General features: G+C 65.1%; 4 protein-coding genes across 4 annotated transcripts; all 4 read left to right on the plus strand.

The window, feature by feature from the left end:
• Positions 1 to 533: 533 nt before the first annotated feature.
• On the plus strand, positions 534 to 1,727 carry LMJF_06_0820 (putative Qb-SNARE protein; the record flags this gene model as incomplete). Its single annotated transcript, XM_001680801.1, has 1 exon — positions 534 to 1,727. The coding sequence occupies one exon, from the start codon at positions 534 to 536 to the stop codon at positions 1,725 to 1,727; it is 1,194 nt and encodes a 397-aa protein (XP_001680853.1).
• A 2,007-nt stretch (positions 1,728 to 3,734) lies between these two features.
• Positions 3,735 to 8,090, plus strand: LMJF_06_0830 (putative lipin; the record flags this gene model as incomplete). The annotated part of the gene is made up of 1 exon (XM_001680802.1): positions 3,735 to 8,090. The coding sequence occupies one exon, from the start codon at positions 3,735 to 3,737 to the stop codon at positions 8,088 to 8,090; it is 4,356 nt and encodes a 1,451-aa protein (XP_001680854.1).
• Positions 8,091 to 9,512: 1,422 nt separating this feature from the next.
• LMJF_06_0840 (conserved hypothetical protein) lies at positions 9,513 to 10,214 on the plus strand (the record flags this gene model as incomplete). Its single annotated transcript, XM_001680803.1, has 1 exon — positions 9,513 to 10,214. One exon carries the CDS (start codon positions 9,513 to 9,515, stop codon positions 10,212 to 10,214), a length of 702 nt encoding a protein of 233 aa, XP_001680855.1.
• Positions 10,215 to 12,334: 2,120 nt separating this feature from the next.
• LMJF_06_0850 (conserved hypothetical protein) lies at positions 12,335 to 23,050 on the plus strand (the record flags this gene model as incomplete). The annotated part of the gene is made up of 1 exon (XM_001680804.1): positions 12,335 to 23,050. One exon carries the CDS (start codon positions 12,335 to 12,337, stop codon positions 23,048 to 23,050), a length of 10,716 nt encoding a protein of 3,571 aa, XP_001680856.1.
• Positions 23,051 to 24,003: the final 953 nt, after the last annotated feature.

Below are 24,003 nucleotides of genomic sequence, written 5' to 3' on the forward strand. Positions count from 1 at the left end.
CGAGCAGAGTATGGAGGAACGCGGAGGACTGCGGACGGATGCGCACGCAAGAGAACACGTGAACTCATGAATATATCCAAAGAGGCTCTGCTGTCGTTGCTGCTGCTGCTGCGGATGATGATGATGATGCTGCTCCGAGTTGCTGGTGCCAGCAGGCTCCATCAGAGGACGCGCCGCCCGTGATTTGAGGCGAGACTGATATTCATACACGTCTGAACGTGTGCGTGCGTATGCGTCAGCTCCCATCGTGCTCTGCATGCTTGACACCAACAGCTACAACACGCCGCCATGCTCTCGTTGCTTCTCGGAGCTGTAGGTGCGTCTTTGCATGCTCCCCATGCTTCGCGTCTTCCCCCTTCTGCCTCCTCAGCGTCTCCCGTCTTTCGCCGTACCACTCTCTTTCTCTCTCTCTCTCTCTCTCTCTGCGTGTGTGTGTGTGTGTTTCAAGACCACTCGCCTGAGCCTCCAAACCTCTGCTTCCCCCCCCCCCATCTCCATCCCCATTCCACCCCAGCCGACCATCTAGCGGCGCGATGAAGCGCTCCATACATACACTCGAACAGCTGCAACTGCGCTTAAGAAGTGACGCGGCGACCACCGGCGGCGGCAGCGGCCGCACTGGGACCACCGTTGAGCAGCGCCGTACCGCTGAGGCAGCCAAGCAGAAGCGATTGGCAACGCTGACCCCATACAAGCAGGCAGAGTACCGCTGCGTCGAATGTGTTGCAGAGCTGCGGCAGGCGTTGCGCGACGTGGAGGAGTTTGAGGCTGCGTTGGGGCGCCGAACCAGCGCCGGCGTCGGTCGATCGAGAGAAGCGGAAGAGACAGGAGACGCCGTGGACGCGGACGATGACGAGAGCATGAGGCTGCTCCGCCGACAGGAAGGGCGCCAAGGGTCGTCAAGCTCCACTGAAACCGCTCTGCTAGAGCAGGAGCTCGCTCGTAGCCGGCAGCAGGCAAGGCGTGCTCATCAGCGCCTTCAGCAGCTGCAGCGTGAAGCCGCGCGACTCGCCTCCAGGGCGGCTGCCAAGGCGCCCGCAGTTACGTCCTCCGCTGCCGTTGCATCTGTCGGCGACGCCTCGGCTCCCTCAGCAGCACTGGAGGCGCTTGAGTGGCAACGGGCACTGCCGCACGTCGAGCGGGCCAAAGGGTGGTACCGTGGCGTGTTTGGGATAAGGGTGGTCTCGTCTCTCGACGATCCGGTGCTGCAGCTGAACAGACCCGCACAGCCGCAGCAGTCGGCTGGCAGCATGGCGCACTTCGGCAGAGGCGCCAATGCCGTTCCGTCGTGTGTGACCGCTGCCGCAGAGGGCTCCTCCTCTCCCTCCGCACAGGCGCGGGGCAGTGAGGCGCGCGCAGACGGCGCCGCGACGGCATCGCCGCTACTGATGCTCGAAAGCGCCCGCGAGGATGCGGAGTTTCGCGAGTTCTTTGCCTCGGTGCAGGCCAACGACGAGCTTATCGACGCGGCCATGGATCGCATCAGCGACGGCGTTCACCGACTCCTGGAGAACGCGCGTGGCATACAGGACGAGTTGGTGGTGCAGGAGGCGCTGCTGCAGCAGACAGAGGCCTCTGCGGAGGCGGCCGAGGCGCAGCTCACGCAGATGAGCCGCCGCCTCAGCCGTGCCATCCGCGAGCTGGAAGATTCGTCGATCTGCATGTATGTCGTGTGCCTGCTCGTGCTGCTACTCGTCCTTGGGTTGCTGTTGCGCGTTGCGAGCTGAAGCGCGTACACCCGCCTTGAGGGTCCGGGCCCGCGTGTATCGTGGCCGGCTAGCTTTTCTGCGCCCGTGGCCTAGACATTGCTCACTTCTCGTTGCGTGTTCGCCTCCTTTGCTCTGACTGAGCTCGGCACCGCACCGCGCTGTCGGTTGCTTCTTCTCGCTGAGGTTCCTGCTGGTTTTCGTCTCGGTGGCTGCCGTCGGCGCCGCCGCCCTGCTGTTATGCCGTGGCTTCGCCACACGTGTGCTTGGACCTACAGCGCCCCCCCCCCCCCTCCCCCTTTTGTGTGCGCCATCACATGTGCGTGATGTCTGCGCTTGTTGTCTTGAGTGGACCGCGGGGACGAGCGAGCGGTGTGCACGCGCAAAGAAAGTGGAAAACAGACGTGCGGCACCTGCGCGTCACGCAGCGCGAGCGCTAGCGTGTACGACGTAGCTAGCCATTCTTTCTCTCCTTCGGTTCTGTCGGTCAGTGTCGCCGTGTGGGATCGGAGGCCCAGGGAAGGCGAGGACGGCGTGCGGCGCACGCGTTTTCCGCGCAAAAGGGTGTGGGGGAGGGGAGGTCGATGGTGATGTGTAGGCGCTTGCGTACGCGTGCCTAGGTGTGCGCGCTGCCAGATCATATTCGAAGCGTCCACAGTGCCATCCACTGCGTCTCTTTTCCGCTTCCACCGTTGCGCTGCATCCCAGTCACCGTGACGACGTGTTGAGCCGCTCGCCGGCGCTCCTTCGACTCGCACCAACGCCTCTACCACTCGCTCTCCCGGCCTCGGTGACTCGTGTGAATATGGGTGCCCTTCCAGCTCTGCGGCGCACACCCTCAGACACTCCGTATGTGTGTATCCGTGTACACATGCGCGTGCAACGGCGAACATGCCCCAGCCTTCCCTTCCCATCCCAACGCTTCTCAGCCTGTGTCTCCGCGAAAGCGAGTAGCGCACGCGCGCACACGAATGCCCGCCGTGTGGCAGCGCCGTTGTCTGGCCCCAGATGGCCAGCGGGGTGGCGCACGGAAGACCAAAGCGGAAAAAGAAGCGTCGCCACAGCCATTGCCCACCAGCTGCTGCGGCGGCAGTCGTTCGATTTTCCATCAGGAGAGCCCCTCTTCTACCTTGCTCCGCTGTGGAACGGGTGAGGGGGAGCGTCGCCGATCTCTTTCAGGTGTCGCACGCACGTACACGGCCACTTCGATACTTGCCCAGCGACCGATGTGCACATATGCGTGTCTGTGTACGGTTGATGGTGAAAGGCGTGCCCGTGGACTGTGAGCGCTGCCGACGAAGTATCCCCCGCACGCTTGCCCCCTCCGTCTGCTGAGCCAGCGCGTGAGTGCGCACCGGGCCCCGGCGGCTGACATGTTTTTGGTGCCGTTCTCCTGCGCGTTCACGGAATGTCTTGCGGTTGCACGCGTTTCCGTGGGCGCAACACGGCGGCGAGATCGGGTGGGCTGACCGATGGCGTCCTCGTTTCTTCGCCTCCGTGGAGGTGCGACGTCTGTCCCGCCCCTCAGCGACACGTGTGGCCTTCTACTCTCTGTGGGCACGGCCCCCTCCCTTCTCCCTCGTCATCTGCATGGTCCGTGCCTTCAGAGGGCGTCCGACCACGCCCCTCGTGTCTCCGCTTGGTGGGCAGGTAGCGGGCAGGACGAAGCGGGGGCGATGTCCCACACGCCCACGCACCGCCCAGAAGTCGGATGCCTTGCGACGAATCTGCGGACTCGCTCCGTGGCCTCGCGCTACCATGCACGCCGTCTCTGCCTCTCCACCGCCACTCTCTCTCTCTCTCTCTCTTCTCCCTCACACGCTGCTGAAGGAGCGAAGGTACGCGCATGCGCACTGGCCTTGTCACACGCACACACACACACACACACACACACACACGCACACACACACACGCACGCACAGGCACACACTTTATCGGCGTCTCGGTGCGCGTGCGTCGTTGTTGCTGACCTTCGTCACGCCCGCTCTTTTCCCCACCTGCGGCGCCCTCGCACGCCGTCGAAAAACGATGATCTCGACCCTGGGCGGCCTCTTCAACCTCAACCACTTCGACCAGTCGAGCTGTGCCAACGATGTCATCGTGATACGCCACAAGGACGGCTCGCTGCGCAGCACCCCCTTCAACGTGCGCTTCGGGCGGGCGCAGATGTGGAGCTACGTCGGCCGCGTCGTGCAGGTGGAGGTGAATGGTGAGCTGACGGCTGCTGTGATGAAGATCGGCAAGGGTGGCAAGGCCTACTGGCTGCAGCCAACCTACGGCGCCTTCGGTGAGGCCAGCCACGGTGCGGCGGCAGCCAAGCAACCTGAGAACGCCGGAGGCGGCATACCGCCTGCCGCCGCTGCCCTGGCGGGGGTGTCGGGCGCCGGCTGTGCCGCAAAGGGCGACGACGAGGAGCTGGACATCGTGGGCACGCTCGTCAGTGCTGTGGAGGAAGTCGAGGCGTTGGTGCTGAGCACGGCGGAGCTGCAGCACCTCCCTATCCGCCCCGAGTCGCCCCCAGGGCTGCTGTCCTTTTCAGCAGCGGATTGCGACGCTTGGGAAACCGGCGAAAACGCAGCTGCTGAAGTTTCGCCGCCATCGGGGGCGCTGCCACCTGTCCAGCGGCACTCTGCGACTGGCGCCCCTCGCCCTGCTAAAGAAAGTGACGTCAAGTTGCATTCTCGCGATGCGGGCTGTCAACGGAGGCCCGGCGATCCCCACTCCGGCTTGCAGGACCCCGGCTCCAGTCTACCGCTTCTCCACACGGCCGATGATGGGCACCTCACCATCGAGACGCGCGCTATCCACTCGGCCGGCGACGCACAGGAGGCGCGACTCGCCCTTCGTGCCATGGTGGCAGCCGAGAAGTCGCGAAAGCGGTTGTCGAAGATGAGCTTCGGCGACGACCCATACCTGCTGAAGACTGCGCGGGAGGAGGGCCACCTGGGCGACGACGAGGGCGACGACGAGGGGAGCGATGTCGGCGCGCTGGGCAATGAGGGCGCTGTCGGTGACGATGACGACGGCGACCACCACCTCGGTGGCAGCCGTCCCGAACCGCCTGCGGTCGAGATCGTGGTGGACGCTGCCGATGTGTCGCCATCTTTGCGTGAAGCGACAGTGAGGGCTGCCGGTGGCGGCCGTTTCGCACAGGCATCGCTCATCGTCACGCCGGCGGCTGCAGATGATGGCACGGACACGCAAGCCACCGACCAGCTTGTGGCCCAACCCGCGACGGGGACGAAGGAAGGTGAGTCAGCGGGCCTGGCCCCGGCGCCGTCGTCGCCGCAACCGCCTGTGGAAGCAGCCACTGCAGCGTCATCAGCCACCTCGGTGACGGGGAGCACGGATAGCTACAAGGTGGTGGACGAGGATGCCTACTTTCTCGACCCCATGGACACCGACCCCGACTACGCCGCGCTCTACGGAGAGGAAGAACTGGCTCTGCTGAAGGGCGCGTCCTTCGAAAGCAGCGTCACGAGCGGTGTGTCGCTGCCTGACGTTTCCATTACGCTGGGCACCATCGCTGGTGACGCAGCCACCGCGCACCGCGGATCGGCGAGTGCCAGCGAAGGTGAATTGTGCACTGCAGTGGAAGGCAGTCGTGCGAGCCGCATCAGCGCGTCGCTTCTCCTGGAGCCACAGACTGTCGAGGCAGCGATCTCCTCCCTCAAGCAGCTGCCGCTGCCATCTTTGCCATCGCCATCACAACCGACAGTCGAGAACCAGGTCAGCAGCAGCGCCAAGGACGCCGACAAGGTCGCTGTGCCTCACGCGAGCACCGGCGTGCCCTTCACCACCGTTAAGGGCGGCACCGCGTCTTCCGGCGTCTTGAACGCCCCCGAGGAGGTCACGGATGCGGAGGGGCGCCCTGTGAAGCTGACGCCCACCGCGGGCGGCGCCGGTGGTGGCCCGTACTTCATTCGCACCCTTATCCCGGTCGAGGCGGATCTGTGGAAGCTGCACCTCAAGGAGGGCTGCAACACTGTCCGCTACCTCGCCCGCAAGGACAAGGGCGACATCGTGTCCATCTCGTGCAACATATTCCTCTGGAACTGGACGGACCGTCTCGTGGTGAGCGACGTGGACGGCACAATCACGAAGAGCGACTTGCTCGGCCACTTCTATGCGATGCTGGGCAAAGGTGCAGACTGGACGCACCCCGGCATCTGCAATCTCTACTCCAAGATTGAGCGCAACGGGTATCGCATGGTGTACCTGACGGCCCGCAGCGTGTCGCAGATCAACCAAACGAAGTCGTACCTCTTCACACTGCAGCAGGACGGGGTGCGGCTGCCGATGGGCCCGGTGCTGACGGCGCCGCAGCGCTTCTTCACGGCACTCACGCAAGAGGTGTCGAAGCAGTCTCACGTCTTCAAGATCGCCTGCCTCGCGAGTGTGCGCGCCACCTTTCCGCCCAGCACAAAGCCCTTCTTCGCCGGCTTCGGCAACCGCTACAACGACGTCATCAGCTACGATGCGGCGGGAATCCCGACGCACAAGATCTTCATTATCGACCCCTCGAGCGTGCTGCACGTGTGCCTGGTGCGGCAGACGTACCGCGACCTCGGGCACCTTGTCGACGTGACGTTTCCGCCTGTTAAGCGGCACCCCGTCGTGCTGCGCGCGCCACGGCATCTTCAGCGAACCCAGGACACAGGGGCGAGTACGTCGCCGGCTAAGGATGTCGCACCCGGTGGGTGCGACCGACACGTCTACACGCGCAGTCTGCTACACCGATCCTCCTCTGCCTTGTCGTCCTCGGCCACTTCGCTCTCTTCCGCAGCGTCGTCGTCATTGGACTCTCTGGATCTGCACGGGGAGGCGAGCGGCGGCTCCTCCGACCGTGGCGCGGAGGGCCCTCCACATCACACGTCCGGGTCTGGGGCCTCCTCCGGCGACGGCTTTGTCGCGGGCCGTCATGCATCCGCGGCGTTCAGCTTGGTGGACTCGGAGCGTGTCGAAATGATCGCCGCGAGGGCCCTGAGCGGCTCCGCTGCCAGCCCGGGAGAGCCACCGGAACTCGCCAAGGGCGGCGGCCCCACGTTTACCGGACTGCTTTCGGGGACTGCTGCTGAGCTATTTGCCGCTCCAGTCCCAACAACGGCCTCCTCCGCAGCGTTCTCGAGCCGCCCGCCCGGGGCCGAAAAACCAGGGGCTCCTTCGACCGCTTCTGCCTTGCCTGCAGTGAAGCCCAGCACCAGCGCCGCCAGCGTGCACAGGCCCAAGTACAACTATGGCCGGCGCACAACCTTTGCTGAGCTGAACGACGACGACGATGACGTGTTCCAGGAGGAGGAGGAGGTGCCGGCGGACCCCGAGTTTTCGTCCTTCGTGTACTGGCGCATGGACCCACGCGACCTCATCACCGTCCCCGCGGCGACATGGAAGTCCTCTGTCTCTGCGACCCGTGCCAACACCAAGGAGACATCGGAGAAGGAGAAGCCGGGCGCGGCGGCCAGTAGCACTGATGCGCCGAAGAAGGTCGCCACAACCACCACGGCTGCCGCAGCTTCCACCGAAGACAATGGCCACGCGAAGTCAGCGGCGGCAGCAGCACCCTCCGCACCTACACAGACGGGAGGCGCTGCCTTCGACACGGCGATCTCCGGTGCGGCGTCGCCGAGCGGAGTCGCAGCTGCCAGCGATGCAGCAGCACCGAGGCCCGGCGGCGGTGACGGCAGCTGCCTTTCGCCTTCCTCACTTACGGTTTCGAACCCCGGCAACGGGCCGCCGATGCAAGGTGCGACGAACTCGCTCGACAAAGGCCGCGCGAGAGGCTCTGCCACGGGCGCGGCGGCGGCGACGACGGGGATGACTTCACCCGATACCCTCTCGGCAACGCAGAAGGCGCAGCCGCGGACCTCCAGCAATCCCGGCAGCAACCAAGCTGCTGCCGCCCGCCCGTGCGACGACTGGAGGGGAGCGGCGGAGACGAACGCGGACGCGGCCGGGCGATCACTCCCGCCGCAATCGCTAACACCGCTGCTGCCGCCGCCGCCGCCGCCGCCGCCGCCGACGACGACGACGACGACGACGACGACGACGACGACGACGACGACGACGACGACGACGACGCAGCCTGCCGCGATCTCGCCGTCCACCAGCGGGGGTGGCGGCACCCGCGGCTTCTTTTCCGCTTTCTCATTCGGACGCAGTCGCGTCGTCGAGTCGCCGTTGTCGCCCACCTCGCAGAGGGCCGCGCAGGTGCGCGAGAACGCAAAGCAGCGCGCGTTATCGCACCCCGACGCGCAGTACTACTATGCGGCACTGCAGCAGCAGCAGCAGCAGCAGCAGCAGCCCGCGTCGCAGCTGGCGCCGCTCCCTGGTGACGGCGCATCATCGACGGCGAAAGCTAGCGCTCCGGCACCGCCGCCGAAGTGAAGCGGCGCTGCCGCGGCGGCGAAGGCGATGGTTCGCTTAACGACCGAGTTTGACGGCGCTACATCAGCACTCTCCATCGGTCCGTTGTCGCCCCCTCCCCTTCCTCTCCCTCCTCTATCTCTCTCTCCCTTCCGCCCGCCCACCCGCAAACCTTCTCTGTCCGTCTATCAGTGTTTCCATCTCTCTCTGTATCTCTGTGTGCGTGCGTGTGTATATATATATATACATATATATGTGCGTACGCTTGTCTGCAGCTTGCAGTGCTGTTTCGTGCCCAGGTATTGCACACCCCGCCTTCCTTCCCTTTTTCCTGCCCTCGTCCTCTCGCCTTTCGGTTCACACCGCTGTACGTGTGCGTCTGTGTCCTGGATGTTGCCCTTGGGTGAGGGAAGAGGAAGAGGTCGCGGGGGAGGGTGTGCGCACGGCGCAGCTCTCTCCTGTAAGGAGAAGGGCCGCATGTATGTGGGCACGCGCCCAAGGCAGTCTCGCGCGCGCTGGGAGAGTGTGCATGCTCGTGTGAGCGTTCGCGGAATCGGTCGCTCGTGTTTATGCCCGTCTTGGTGTTGTGCTCGCAAGGCGGTGCAGCAGGATACCGTCGCCCTCCTCTCTCCTTGCTTCTCTGTTCTTCAATTCGCGATCTCACAGAGGCCGGCTGTGCACGCCCTTCCTCACCCTCCTTTTCCCACCTCTCGGCCACCGGTCGGCTCCGTTCCGTCTGCCGTCGAGAAGGGACGGGCATGTGCAGCTCCTCCCTTTCTCTCGCGCGCGCATCTTCTCTTGCTTGTGGCACTCACGCTCATGCGTCAAGGCGGCCCCACGCCGAGCCCCTGCGCTCCCTTCCCTCTTGCGCATCCGTAGCGCGGATGCCGTCGATGCGCAAGGCCGGCATGAAGGAGCGCGTGCCCTCAAGAGGGCACACTATCATGCCCTACGTGGGCCACGCAGCGATGAGGCCGGCTTCGGCGGAGATGCGTCACGCACGTGCCAGATGATGCGCTACGCCTTCCTTGACTTGCGCCCCCCTCTCTTCCTCCGTCTCTCACTCTCTCTCTCACACACACACACACACACACACACACACAAAGCTTCCTTGCACACAACGTCCCCCTCGTTGTGCGGGCTGACGCCTCCCGTTGACAACTTGCCTTACGCACGCAGCACTCGGCCAGCCAACGAGGCCGCAGCGGCATCACGTGTATCTTTCCACAGAAACCGCGTGCTTTCGGATACTCTAGTATTTTTGTTTGTGGTCGACGTTGGTTTGTCTCCTCCGCGCGTCCGTGTTTTGGAGCCTCGCTACCGCACTGCCTGTTCTGACTCTGTCTCGCCTCTGCCCCCAATTCCAGCTCTCGCGCAGGCACACACACACACACACACACACACACACACACAGACAGACGTGTACGAGGACCCTTCCGTGCCATGGACGTGGACAGTGAGGTGGAGCCACTGCTGCGGGAGATGTCGAGGCGGCTGGCCGTCGTGCGCGCCGATCTCCTGCCAGCACTGCGGCGTCTGGACGAAGACACACTTCTTTCGCACTACTCTGTCGATGAGCAGGCGCGCCTGTACCTCTCTGCTGCCTTTGCGTTGACGCTGTCCCTCTACTCGCTGGACAAGATCACCCATCGACAGGTGGCATCCGGGGGCGGCGCGGCGGCATCCGTCATGGCAGCCTCGCCATCAGTATCGTCGGCTTCCACAGACACGCAGCTGGCGCTGAAGATCGAGCGTATTACGGAGTACATCAAGAAGTTGCAGGAGCTCGTAACACTGGAAAGGCAGAGGAGGCGTGCCGCCACTGCCGCGGCTTCTGCGGCCGATGCGTCGACTGGCGTTGTCGCTGCCACTGCTCCCGGTGCGAAGCGTTCACGTCAGAGCGCTTCGGCCGACACTGCCTCCATCGCCGCCACCGCTGCTGAGCAGCCTGCGAAGAAGGCAAGGAGTGAGAACGGCGCGAGCGTCGCGACGGCACCGGCGCGCGACGAGGAGGATGCCTTTGGCGATGCGCAGATGTTCAGCGTCGTGTCGCGGGTTGCGGGCGAGACAGGAACGCTGGTGAGCCGCTTGGTGAAGCAGGCCAAGTCATCCTCCTCCGCGTTAGCAGCAAGCAAGGCCGAGTAGGGCGCGCACTGTCTGCAGTAGCTGAAGCATGCCGTCGCCTCGTCGGCCCTCGTTCTGTCGAGACTCGGACAGGCACATGTAAGAGGAAAGGGGGTACGGCGTCATGAACTCCACCCCTGAGCCGACCGCTTTAACCCCCCTCCCCTCCCCTCCCCTCCCCCCGCCTCTCCTACCGACCGTCTCCCACGCCCTCACTCCGCCTTCCGTTGTCTCGCGCCACGCAGCATTTCGTTCGTTGACAGTGGGAGGAGGGGGGGGGGAGGCGTGACGTGCAAGGGCGGGCGGGTGCGCAGAGCACACTAAACCGTTAAGTCGAGAATACGGCGACAACGGGTATATGCCACGACGCCATGTAAGGATGGGAAAGGAAAGGTGCACGCACCAAGAGAAAACGAACGTAGGACACATCGACCGAAGCAAGGTTGCTGTGTCTGCCAGCGTGTGCGGGTGTGTACATGTGTGTGTCTGAGTGTGGCACCCCGCGCGGCACCTTTGTTGTCTCCTCCTCACCCAACGAAAACGAAAAGTCTTTCTCGCTCTTCACCAGCATCCCCTCCTGCTGCCTTCTCACCTCTCTCTTCAGTGTCTGTGGTCTCTGATGGCAGAGATGCGCATGCGTTGCCCACAAGTGCGTGCGCATCTCTCGCGCGCTCTCTGCGTGTATGTGGTGGTGGTGGTGGCAGCGCCTGACAGCTCACCTGATCCTTCCCTTCTTGACACTGCACCAAATCGCTCCTGTCTCTTGCCACTTGCGCTTCTCTCCTATGCGGGGCTCATCGCGCGGCGCCCCCTCCTTTTCTTGGTGTCGGTCATGCACGTCCGCCCCCTGCGCTCGCCGAGGTCGGAGGACGCGTGCTCGAACACCTCAATCGCTGGACGATACACGTACTACGCCACCCCCGTGACGCTCACCGCACACACGCGCGCGCGCGAGAACACGAAATTGTAGTGTTGCATACACACGGCATCCCGCGTTTTGGTTCATGTGTTTTCTTTCCCGTCGCTGCTCTCGTCGCTGTTCCTGTGCTGACTTGGGGGCTGCGAGCGCGTGCGTGCACCACATTCTTGCTCGCTCCAGTAACGACATTATCTGCTGCGGTGTGGCCTCATTCTCTCTCCCTCTCTCTCTCTCTCTGCGTGCGTGTGCGCACGCCACGGTGAGCTCCTTACCCACTCGCACGCGTTCGACGTAGCTTCCTGCGCACGTGCACGCGCATATCCGCACACACCGCTGCACGCCGTTCTCCGCGGTGTGAGAGACTCTGCGTGTGCGTGTGTGGGTGAGGTAGGAAAGGGCAAGCGCAACACGGTGCCGAGAGTGCGACACAAGTGCCGCTGCCTCCGCGTCTCTCTCTCTCTCTCTCCCTCTCTCTCACCCTCTGCAACCGCAATCATCGTCCCTCTCTCCCCGCGTGTTTCCTCAGTGGACGCGGCAGAGCGTCGACAGACACAGGCACATCTCTCCCTCTCTCTCTCTCTCTCTATATATATATATATATCAGCGTTCTCCCTGGTGCCGCGTGCATCGCTCTCACTGTTTGTCGCCTCCTGCCCTGAAGCGTTTCGGCCATCGCATATCGTCATTACCGTTGTTGGTGCGCATCTCGCTCGCTCGCCCTCCTCCTTCCCCCCCCCCGCCCCCAAACACGCCGACCCTCGCGACCCGCACCGCAGCCCGCAGCATCATTCAGCTGCAACGCAGCAAGAGACAGAGAGACAGAGGACGGAGTTGCATCACAGTCGACTGCGCAGGTGCACCTTGCCAATCCTTTCTTATATCTGCTCACCACATACACGCACACACACACACACACACACACACACACACACACACACAGCGAGAGGAGCAAGCCCCGTCTTCGTTTCTGGAGCCTCGCGACAGTTGACGCGCACGAGGGAGGAAAAGAGACGGCGTGTGTGTGTGTGTGTGTGTGTGTGTGCGTGTCCTCGCCTGTACTTCCGAGCGTAAGCGCGGCGGCTGCTCAGATGCGAAGAACGGTGCCGAAGACAAGGACCTACGAGAGGACCGAAATCCCCGAAACAAGACGACATAGCAACGCAGCGCACCCCGGTCAGCGGCTTCTCTTGCTCTTCCCTCTTCACCCGCGTTCACCCTCGTCATGGCGACGACGGTATCCATGGAGTCTGCGTTGCCAGAGTCGGTGATGTCAGCGCCGGTGGCCATGTCCTCCTCCTCCTCATCCTTGACTAGGCTTCGAACATGCCTTGCAATAGGCTGCGGCGTGGGGCTGCTGCTCTGCGCCGGTGTCGTGCTGCGGCACCGCCTCGCTCGTCCGCGGCCACCACCGCCGTGCCCGTGCCCGATGGCGGACAACACGATTGCCCTGCTGCGCGACCTGCACGACGGCCCGTTCCGCTTCGGCGATCCCACGCCGTTTGCCGTGGCCGCGCGGGCAGAGGCGACGCGGCGTATTCGACGTCAGCAGCGGGAGCGCCGACGGCTGCGCCGGCGCATGCGGTCGCAGTTGTGTCGCGCAAGGAGTTCTCAGCAGTTGCCGTCATGGCGTGCGGGAGCGACCGCGGCGGCCTCCGCGCCTGTCAGAAACGTCCTCGGAGCCGGCGGCAAGCAGACGTTTTTGCGAACGGCGGAGAACGCACCCGCGCCGCAAGACCCGCTGCGGCAGGGGCGCGATACCCCCAGCAACGAGCCCACGAGCGGCGAGGCAGCAACGGCGGCGGCGAAAGAAAGAGAAGGCCGCGCTATGGCAGAGGTGCTGTCAGAGCGAGAGGGCTCCCTGTTGCCCTTTGCCAACTCCGTTGCCTCGTTGTGCGCCGTCGACTACGACGACGACGACCCACGCGACAACGACGGCTATGATGAGGGCGCGTACTCCGCGAACGGGACACTGATGGCGAGGAGCGGCGGCTTCCGAAAGATGGCATCGAGCGAGGTGTCGTTCATCTCATCGACGACGACGGTGAGCAGTTCCTACGACTCGGACCACTCGCGCTCGCCGAGTACCAGTGCCAGCAGCGCCACCGCCAGCGGCAGCAGCTACTACTCCCGCATCAGCACCCCATCACTCATGCAGTCCACGGGGTCGTCTGTAGACTCGCAGGGTGGCGCGTCGTCGCTGCTGGCCATGACGGCCGGCTCTGTGGCGAGCCCCGACGGCATCCCATGGGTGAAGGCCACGCTCGATGGCGGCAGCGTCACGTGGGGCGGCCTTCACGGCTCCCACGACGCACCACAGCCAGCGCAGCAACACAGCCAACGCCATAACCACCAGCCACCGCCGAATGATCCAGCCGGAAGCTTCAGCAACATCGCTCAGAACATGGTGTGTGGGTCGATGTCTAACCCACAATCGTCTTCGTCCCCACACTCTATGCCCGGCGCGATGGCTGGCCAAGGGGGTCGCTATCCGGCGCAACCGCTGTGGTGTGGTGCCTCCTCGTCGGCCCCGAGCATCCGTGCATCTGGCGGGATGCCGTGGCCGGGAGCAAACACGACATCCTCGTGGACCTTCGGTGGTGGCGGCGGAGGTGACAGCAGCGGGTCCCCAGAGGTAGCGTGCGCAGCGACCTTTGCCTTCGTGCCCGGGCCGGCGCCATCGCTGCTGGCCAGTGGGAGATGGGGCGGCGGGGCGGAGGACGAGGAGCCGCATCGGTACACAGCGTCTGCCCTCATGTATGGGCCGCCGCTGTTCTCGACGGAGATGGACGTCACGGATGCACTGGCGGAACTGCGCAGCTCGGTGTGCTGCAGCGGGGACCGGCAAGGCAGCAGCTGTCTCGCCGGCGGTGCCTCCAGTGCAATAAACACCACCTCCTCTCCCTTCGTGAACTGCAACGTCACCGGCAGCGGCAGCGGCATCATGGCGCGCATAAACTCCTCAAACAACGCCACCTCCCTCCATCAGCAGCAACTAGGGATGTCGTTGTCCTCGGCGCACTACCGCTCTCAGCAGCAGCAGAGCACTCACCATCACACTTGGAGCCACCCGCGAAGTCAGGGCTACTTCTCGGGCACGTCCATGAGCGCAGCCAGCGCAAGCGTTGCGCTCCCCGCGTACGCTCGGCACACGGTGCACTACCCGGGCGGTGGCAGTGGCAGTAGTAGTGTCCAGCCGCCGAAGCATCAGCACCATCACCATCACAGTAGCAGCGGCTACCATCGCGTATCTTCTCGCACCAGCGTTCGACGTAGCGCGAACTGGTCGCCTGCGATCTCGCAGTGGCTACCTGAGACGCTATCGACCGTGCAGCCTGTCTACGGCTACGACAGCGCGCCTCGCGGTTTGGGCAGCGGCGGCAGCGAAGGTGCCACAGGCGAGAGCACGACCAGCGGCGGGAACGGCTCCTTCACCCACGCTCCCACCGAAACACCCATTTCGCAAGCGTCGTCGGCTCTGCGTCGTTTCATGACGACTGGTGGCCGCGCGCACCACTCATCAGTGCACGGTGACATCAACAGCAATGCCCACCGCTCCTTCCGCTCCGTGAACTCCGCGCTGCGCCACCTCTGCCAGTACGGACGGCACTGCTGTAGCGGGCGGCTGCGCCGGTGCTGGCGTCGGTGCCGGCGACTGGTGCGTCGTCGCGTCATCGTCAGCTGCGCCGCCGTCCAACTATGGGTGACGCGCATATTGTGTGCGATGCGGCGCGGCTCCAGTGCGCTCGGCGGAGGCTGCGCGAGAGGGTGGCGCTGGGTCATCCGCCAGTGGCGGGAGAGCGCCTCCGCTGCGTCTGGCAAGGTGTTGGCGTGGCTGCGTCGACCACGATGGTCATTATTGAAGACTGGCGCGATGGCAGCCGACGAGACAAGTTGCACCGCGGCTGCTTCTGTGCCATCGAGTGAAGCAGCCAAGCGACATCCAGGGCACACTTCCACGGGTGCCGATACTGCGGCGGAAGCGGCAGCGGCGGAGGCCAAGCGTGGTGGCCTTCTGATGACGGACACGGCCGACGAGGCTATTAACAAGATCGTGCAGCTGCTGGAGCCGACACCTGGGCGTGTGCCAACGGTCGTGGTTATTCGTGCCCCGCTCGGCTATGACGTGTCGACTGATGCGGCGAGTCTCTGGAAGGCGCTCCACCTCGACAGCACCTCATCCGAAGAGGGCCTGATCGACATTATCATCATGGAGGAGCTAAAGACGGGTCCACTGCCACCGGCGCAGGCCCGGGCAGCAGCCGCGGCTACAGGGACATCATCACAGGTGGTCAGCTTCTCTGCGAACCCGGCGGCGCCGCCGATGCCGCCGTGCACCGGCACATCCGACGGTGAGAGGGCGGCAGCAACTGCGGCACCAGCGAAACCGCCGACGTCACCGCTACAGCGGAGGCGGCCACCGCCGGAGCCGTCTCAAGCATCCGCTGTTGTTGCTGCTGCTGCCACGACGGCGGCAAGAGCACAGGCCCAGCTGCGCATCTCCTTCGAAATCTACCCAGCACACCTGTTTTACTCGTTGATCTTCCGCGCAGCGGTGCTGCAAGAGAAGGACTGGGCGTTGCGACGTGCGGCTGCGGAGCTCTTCGGCGGTTCCGCTGAGATCGAAGGCAGCGGCAAGGGTCTCGGCGCCAGCGCAGGAGCCAACGCCAGCGCCGGCGGCGGTGTCAGTGTCACGCCGGGGTCGCCTCTGTCACTCGTGCGCGCGCTGTCCTTCACCTTCGGCGTCCAGGCGCCGGCGGGAGACTGCGGCAACAACAACAACTCGATGGACCCCTTCAGCCACCACCCACACCACGGCACAGCCCCCGTGGGGGGCAGTGCCACCGGCTTGGAAAACTACTGCCTCTCTCCACTGTCGCCGGGGCATTTCTGTCGAGTACCGGTCTCCCCGAAGCTGACGACGCCGTCGCTGCACGTGGGTATCAGCGGTGGTGGTGGTGGTGCTGCGGCTGCGGCGGCCGGCGTCGGTGTTGCTAATGCGTCCCCCGGGATGGCGGGCGCCACTGTTGCGTCGCCTGTGACCTTGCCAGCGTCTGCCTTCTCCTCCGTGGCGGCGACGACATCGCCCCAGGTTGTGGTGCGCCTCTCGGAGAGCTACAGCTTCCCAGCTCAGCCGCCGCAGATGGTGATGTCACCGCCGCTTGGGACGCAGCCCGGGTTCAAGGCGCCGCTCGGTGCGCTGCCGGCGGGCTTGCGCTGCTCCGCATACGGCGGGGGTGGCAGTGCATTCTCTGGTGTGAGCCCTGCCGGGGGCGCCAGCGGCACTGGTGTGCTGCCGTCCAGCGCCGCAGGTCGCATCATCTCCGACAACGAGCTTCTTTTCTACATCCACGTGCTGCGCACGGCTGTCGGTGACGGTGTCAACACGACGGCGCTGCCATCGAGCAGGGCCTCCGAGGTGGACGACGACGACGCGGATGCGAATAGTGCGGGCGCGAAGGCAGCAGGCGCGCAGCGGGGCGGCGCCGATCCCGGGAAGCGAAATCCGCGGACGCCGAGTGGCATCAGCGACGCGGCCCTTGTCAGCCGCGACGGGCGGGACGCTGTGGAGGAGGACGACGATGACAGCGAGGACCTCACCTTGTTGGATCTGCGACAGCGCGAGATCGAGCCACAGGTGCTGCTACGCTATCGTTTTCGTGTGTTCCAGCAAGGCTGTCGCTCCCGCAAGGCCCTCGACGCCGTTGTGCTGTACACGCAGGACCACGTGGAGCCCTGGTACGAGGAAGCCAAGGCGATGCTGCAGGCTCTGCCGGCCACGGAGAGCTGCCAGCCCCTCTCCTCGTTCTCTACGCCGTCGCTGCGAGTGAACGGGAGCAGCCCCGCGCTGCCGCCGTCCGACAGCGTGGGGCGGATGACGTCGCTGAGTGGGGGTGGCGAGGCGACGACAGGCGTTGCTTCAGGCCGCCCGCAGCGTCGTTCCTGTCCGCGTCCGGCAGGACTGCCGCTGCTTTCTCTCGGCACCGCGGCGCTGGCAAGCACGCCGGAGCTCGACCGGGTGGACTGCCGCACCACCGTGGAGAACAGTGGCCCGCTGCAGCTGCCGGCGTGGGCGATGGAGGTGCTCATCCGACGCGAGAGCATGCGCGAGACGCTTGTGCGCGACCTGAAGGAAAAGGCCTTCCGCGTGTGTGCCGTTCCACTTCCGGACATGCGGGTGCACTGCATCTTGCCACCGGCAGTGCCGCGCTACGTCACCGCCCACGCGCGCGGCTTCCCTCTCAGCCGCACCTTTGCCGAGGAGGTCCTCTCACAGCAGCGTGCGCTGCAGTTCATTCTGCTGCAGAGGGAGCAGGAGAACCAGCGCGCCATCGCAGCGCGCATCCGCCAGGAGCAGCGCCGGCAGCAACGCCGGGATCGGAGGCGACGAGAGCGCCGCGCTCGCGAGGAGGCGTCTAGGCGGGCGCAGCAAGAGCGGAAGCAGCAGAAGCGGAGCCTGAACTCCCAGAGGCGCGAGTCGGGCGGCGGCGACAGTTTGAAAAAGTGTCTGACGGGGACCCTGAATCCGGCGACCGTCGTGTCGCGCGTCGTGTCCATGGTGAAGCGTGCCAGCGTGGGGAGCGCCGGCCGCGACTTTGGCGACCTGTTCGTGCGTGTGCCACCTCGGGGTAGCGACAGCGTGCGCAAGACGTGCACAAGCGCCGACGCGGCTTATCGGCAAGAGTCTCGAGCGCCAGCGCCGCTTGGTGAGCCGGACGCGCCGAGGACCTCGCCACCCCTACTGCCGCCGCCGTACCGACACGGCTACCCGGCTGCCAGCGGCGGCTTCTACGGTGCCTCTTCGCCAGCTCGGCGGCAGAGCGCCGCACCAGAGGGCAGCGCGCGAGCTGGTGTCGTCCTCTCCCACGGCGAAAGCGGCCGCGCTGGCTACGGTGATGCGGAATGCAGGAACACCGCCAGTGCTGCCTCACCCACCGTCTGCAGCGTTAGGCAACACCAGCGCTCGACCGATGAGCCGAGCAGCTCCTTGCAGGTGTACGCGGTGCAGCCGCCGCGCGGACTTCAGGGCATGCACGCCCCCTCTACCGCTGCCGTCACTGCGACGTCGGTGCAGATCTCGCCGACGCTGACGGAGGTGGACATACACTTCCTCGGTGGCAGCTCCGGCAGCGTCTCCGTTGAGGTCTCCGCTGATGCTTCGCTGACGGCGAATGCGGCGGGTGTGAGTGCCCCGTCCTGCGCCGCGGACGCGGCACCGCGCTCGAGCGAGCGCGGCGCGGGCGGCGACACAGGCGGCAGCGATCGAGGACGCGCGCTTGCCTCAGCTGGAGCGCCGAGTCCTTCGGCGACATCACCGACACCGTACACCGCCACGGCACCGATGATGCTACTGGCGCCGCCGCAGCCCTTGTCGGGGTCGCCGCCGCCGCAGTCGCAAACCTGTCAAGGCGACCACAGTGGTGGCGGAGGCAGCAGCAACTCACCCAAGCCAGTTTCACTGGCGTCTGCAAGCTCCACCCGCAGCGCCCACTGGACTGCCGTGCACACGGCAACCAATGCAAACACTTGCGTCACGCCACCGCCACCCTCCTCAACGGCCTCCGCAGCCGGCAGCCCCGCGGTGCACGTCAGCAATAGTGGTAGCAACGGTGGCGGCGCCGCCAACGCCGTTGGCCACGGCCACGCTCAGATGACGCCCGCCTCCGTCAGCGTCGCTCTGCAGAACCACTTCGGCTCCTCGCCTGCGACGACCACGACAACCTCGTCATCGGTGAGTGGGGCCAACAACACTATGCCGAGCTTTAGCAGCAAGGGCGCCGCCGGCTTCCACTCCGGCACCACTTCGATGTCGGAGCGCGGCTTTCCGTTGATGCCATTGCCGCCACCCCCCCTACTACTGCCCGCGCTCAGCTCATCCTCTCCTCCCGCGCTTGGCGCGGGGACCACTTCGTCCTCGTGCATGCTTTCCGTGCCAGACGCATCGGCCGCCACACTTGTGACCACCCGCGATGCGAGCCTCGACGTCTCAGCGGGCGACCATGGTCACCATCAGGACGCGACTGTACTGTCGCTGCCGCCGCAACAGCTATCGAACACCAGTCAGCCGCATCGCTCGGTGCAGAACTCGGCGTCACCTGCGCCCGACACTTCGCTTCTCAACGCGGAAGGTGCCACGCACCTCACCGTGAGCGGCGGTACCGCGCCGAAGCACATGAGCAGCCGCAACAACCACTCGCTCCAGCTGCCCGACGATGGTGGAGTGCCGGCCGCCTCGCTGACGCCCATGCCGCTTGCAGTGCCCAACAACAGTATGTACGGCACCTTTGACGCGTATTACGGCCACAGCGTCGTGACACCGCAGGCAGTGCTGCTGCGCCAGCAGGCCCAGGTGGCGGCGACGGCCTCTGTTGCGCCCTCGTCGGCCATCCGAGCGCTGACCTCACCGCGGCACCGGGCAACCGCCAACACAGCAGCGCCGCTGCCAGCAACCGTGACACTGGCGGCGGAGCGAGACGCTCGAAAGGGTGAGCTGCACAACGGTGGGTGCGCCGGTGATCACGACGTCAGAGGCCCTGCTGGTATGCTCGGCAGCGCCACGTCGACGCCAGCTGCTGCAGGGGCTGCCGCTGCTGCTGCTGCTGCTGCTGGGGGCAATGCGCAGCAGCTGCCTCCGCCGCCGCCGCATTTGCAGGCCCCACGCAGCGGGCCGCGGCGAACCAGCTCTGGGCTGCTGCCGTACACGTACTCAGCCGACTCCGTGAGCAGCATGTATGGCACGACGCACTATCCTCTCTACCAGTACCCGGACGACCCGAGCGGCGCAGCGGCAGCGGTGCACACGGGAGTCTCGCCGCCCACGTTATCGATGCCCGGCGCGGCAGTGATGGGTGGTGGCAGCAGCGCCACAACGACCGCGCTGGCTGGGTCCACCCACGCCGGCGCCTCCGGGGTTCACACGTACAAATCTTCGGGCTGTAGCAGCAGCCACGTCTTCGGGGTGAGCGCCACCGGCGTCACGCAGGTCTACACGTCTCCCGGCAACTCCGCCGCGCTCTTGGGCATCGGTGGGGCTGGTCGCCCCGAGAACTGGAGTTCTCACTCACAATCGCCGCGCGTGCCGGACTCGCCGGTGGACGTGAACGCCAGCGTCATCGCCCCTCTGTCGCTGCCGCTTGCGCAGGATACGCACATGAACCGCCTGAAGCAGTACAACAAGCTTCTATCCGACCTCCTCGGCGTCGCCGGTGGCCCGATGCGCAGCGGCATCTCCTTTTACTACACCTACGGCGATGCCACGGCGCTGCTGTACAACGCGTCCATCCGGGCTCCCTGTGACGAGAACATTCTCGAGCTGCTAGACCGTCAGCAATGGGAGAAGCAGCAGGAACTTCGGCAGCTGTCACGCACCGACGGCGGTGGCGGCGGTGCTTTCTCCAACTCTGGGGGTGCGTCAGACAGCAGCACGTCGGGCGGCGATAAGATACCGATGCACACCAGCAGCGGATCCTACTCCATGTCCAGCTCAGCGACAGACAACACTGGCACCTGGCGTGTTCCAGTCACCTTAGCCGGCATTGGCGCGTCTCCTCCAGCTGCACCGCCGCCTGCGCCTCAACTGCAGGCCACGCTCCACGGCAGCGGCAGCGCAGCTGGAGAAGACGCGAATGCCGCTGGTCAAGGGGTGTGCAATGCTCGAGAGGACTCCACCGCTGCCCGCGCTGCCGCTGCCGCGGCAACCGAAGATGAGGGCTGCTCGTATCTTGAGTACGGCGGCCTTGCCGGGTTGCAGAACACGATGGACGCTCTGGAGTCCGAGCAGATCGAGGCGCAGCGGGCACGCAACACACGCTTTTACTCCGTCTTTGAGCACCTCCATCACGCCTACCACGACACTGTGTTGGAGGCAATCGGCAACGGCAGTGCCCAGTCTGTCGGGCTCAGCCCCGTCACGGCCGCCACCGCGACCGGCTCCCTCTACACGGGGCTCACTGGAGGGGTCGGCACAGAGTACTTCTTCCCTTCCGCCGCGTCTGCCGCCGGCGCGGCGGGTGCGGAGCGGCACACTGCGTCTCCACACTGCGTCGGCCACGCCACCGCGCCGGGATCGGTTACCCCTCCACCTGGCCTGCTGTGTGGCGGGACGGGTGTGGCGGACACAGTGGGCCTGTCGCGCTGGAGACGGCGGCTTTGGGGCCGCGTGTGCGCGCTTGTGGCATGGGTGGGCTCCCTCGTGGGCCTCGCGCGCACGCCGCGCGCCGACTCGGCCGCTGCGGGAGTGCATGTTGCGGGTGGCGCCACCGATAGTGGTGTGGGGATGCTGTGGCGCTTGTCGCAGCTCGCCCCAGACGGCGCGAAGTTTGGTTTCGATCCAGCCAAACTCGCCGAGTACTTCCCGGGCGAGCGCATCGTGACGTTCGGGGACGAGTGGTGCATCGCCTCGCGGCTGGACATGCACAATGGACACTTCGGCCTCTCGCCTCTGCAGGTGTGGATGGCCACGCGCTACTCGCGCCGCTTCGCAGGCGAGGTGTACCTGATGGACGTGATCGCAGCCGGCGGCGACCCGTACTACCCAGCTGTCCGTGTCTTGGATGAGATCGTCGCGCATGCCGTGCTCTACTACCACAACCACAGCCTGCGGGACTTTGTGGAGGATCTAGAGGCGGAGCTGGGGCTCGTGTACGTGCCGCAGACGCTCTGGGGCAGGCGCGCGCTGGGGCTCCCAGATGACGATGCCGAGGTGCAAGAGCTGGAAGGGCTGCTGTACACTGCCACCCGACGTCGGCAAGACCGCCGCCGCCGGCAACGCGCTCAGGAAAAGTATCGGCAGCGCCGCCGCTGTAGCGACGGTGCAGGGGGCGGTTTCGAGAAGGGCCGCGCTGCGACGCCCCGAATTCCACTGCCTACCACGACAGGCGTCTCACGCTCGGCCGCCGCTGACGGGCTCCGCCACACGGATGGGGCACCGCCGCCGCCGCCGTTTCCTCCGCTTGCGGCCGACGCGGCGCGTGAGGGTACGAGGCAGGGAGGCCCGACGGCGGGCAGCCGCCTCGACCGACGCCGCTTTAACAGCCCCCAAGCTCCGCCGATCAGCAGCGCAGCTACTCAGGGCAGCGTCGGCGGCGCCAGCGATGCCTGCCCGCTACTGCCGAGCCCGGTGAGCAACGGCGATGACCTACCGTCTGTCGCGGCGATCGCGGCAACAACGCCAGCGAACCTCTCCCCACCGCTCCAGCCGTATCACCGTCCTCGGCGCCACGCTAATGCCCGCCTCGAGGATGAAGAGATGGCCGAGTACACCTGGATCCAACTGCAGGGCAAGGACCAGGAGGAAGACGAGGAGGTCTTCTACGGCGCAACGGCCGCAGCCGCCGCGGGACTTGGCGGTGGCGACATCAACATCGCGCCCCACGTGTACGACGCGGTGATGGAGCGTGAGGTGTATGACGAGCGCATGCTGCTGCGCGAGCTGGACCACTTGAAGGAGTTTCTCGTTGACAACCGCAACGTCCTGTCGTCGGCGATGCTCACCACGGCTGGCTCCAACTCGCTTGAGGCCGTCTTTGGTGTCCCGGCGACCGTGTTCCCGTTTCTGCTGTGCGCGCGCGAGAGCGTGCCGTTCGTAGCTTCCATCTTCGAGTCCCTCTCTTACCACTACGGCCCTCTCACCTACGACAACTTCTCCAAGTACGCCTACGATGTCTACCACCGTGAACGGCCCGACGTGCTGCGCCACACCCCGCGCATGTTCCGCATGGTCAACAAGAGCCGCCGCGGCTGCATTACTTACGAGGAGCTGTGCCGGTGGATGGCGCGAAAGCTGAGCTGCGGCAACAATGTTCAGCCGAACGGGCACCTGCTGGCGACGAGTATGTCGCTGCGGCTGCCGCTCGCCCTGGTGGCCGAGTCTCGCGACGAGTGGGACGCGTACCGTTGCGTACTCAAGTCGCTCTCCGACGGCGATGACGAGGAGTACTGAGGGTTGTCGATGACGACGAGGTACATTACACATATCGTTGGGTTGATGTGTGCGTGTATGTGTATGCGTGTATGTGTGCCGGTCGAGGTGGTCGGGCTTCGTGGGGCGATGACCGCACGGTCGCGCTCGGTTTCTCTAACGTTATTAGCGTGTGTGTACCTCCGCGTTTTAGGTATGCGGGGGTAGCCCTTTCCGTCGACGGGGTGATGGAGAGAATGGTTGACCATGAGGACGCCGATGGGCGATGCGCCAGCGCGTGCTTGCGTACTTCAATCGTTTTTCATCTTGATTCAGAGCTAAGTAGTAGCACACCACAGCAAGCGTAATCATGTAGCATGTATGCAGGTGTACGAGTAGGCACTCTCTGTCTCTGTCCGGCATCTATGATGCTCTCCGGCCGCGTGCGCGCGACGCCTCTGTGTGAGTGCTCGTGTGAGTGTGTGAGAGCTGTCCAGGCCTTTCCTCTGCCTACTCGTCCCACGCTCAGGCAGGCACAGAGGAATGAAAAGGAAGACGAGGACGCAACGCCAGGCGCATCGACATCGCGCACGTGTTTGCGGTGTACTGTGCGTCGATGATCGAGCGGCCAAGCGTCCAGCTTCACGCGAGGAGGACTGCATCGCTGCTCCTGTGCGCGTGCGTGCACGCGTCAAGGCACGCTCGATTCGTTCCCAGGGTGGATACCCTCCCCCCTCCCCCAGCTGCAGACAACCCCCACCCTCTCGAGGCTTGCACCCAGGCTCGTCAGTCTCTCTACCACTTTCTGCCTTCTGTAGTGCACCCCACCCCTGCATTCTCCTCTCTCTCACACACACACACACACACACACACACACACACACGTACACACGTACACACACGTGCGCATGCTTGACGCATACGCGACGAATTCGAAAGCTCACCTCATTCCTCCCTCCTCACACCATCATCGGCATCCATAGAGACACGTGCGCG

This window comes from Leishmania major, chromosome 6 (assembly GCF_000002725.2).
Source record: "Leishmania major strain Friedlin complete genome, chromosome 6".
Taxonomy (NCBI): Eukaryota; Euglenozoa; class Kinetoplastea; order Trypanosomatida; family Trypanosomatidae; genus Leishmania; species Leishmania major.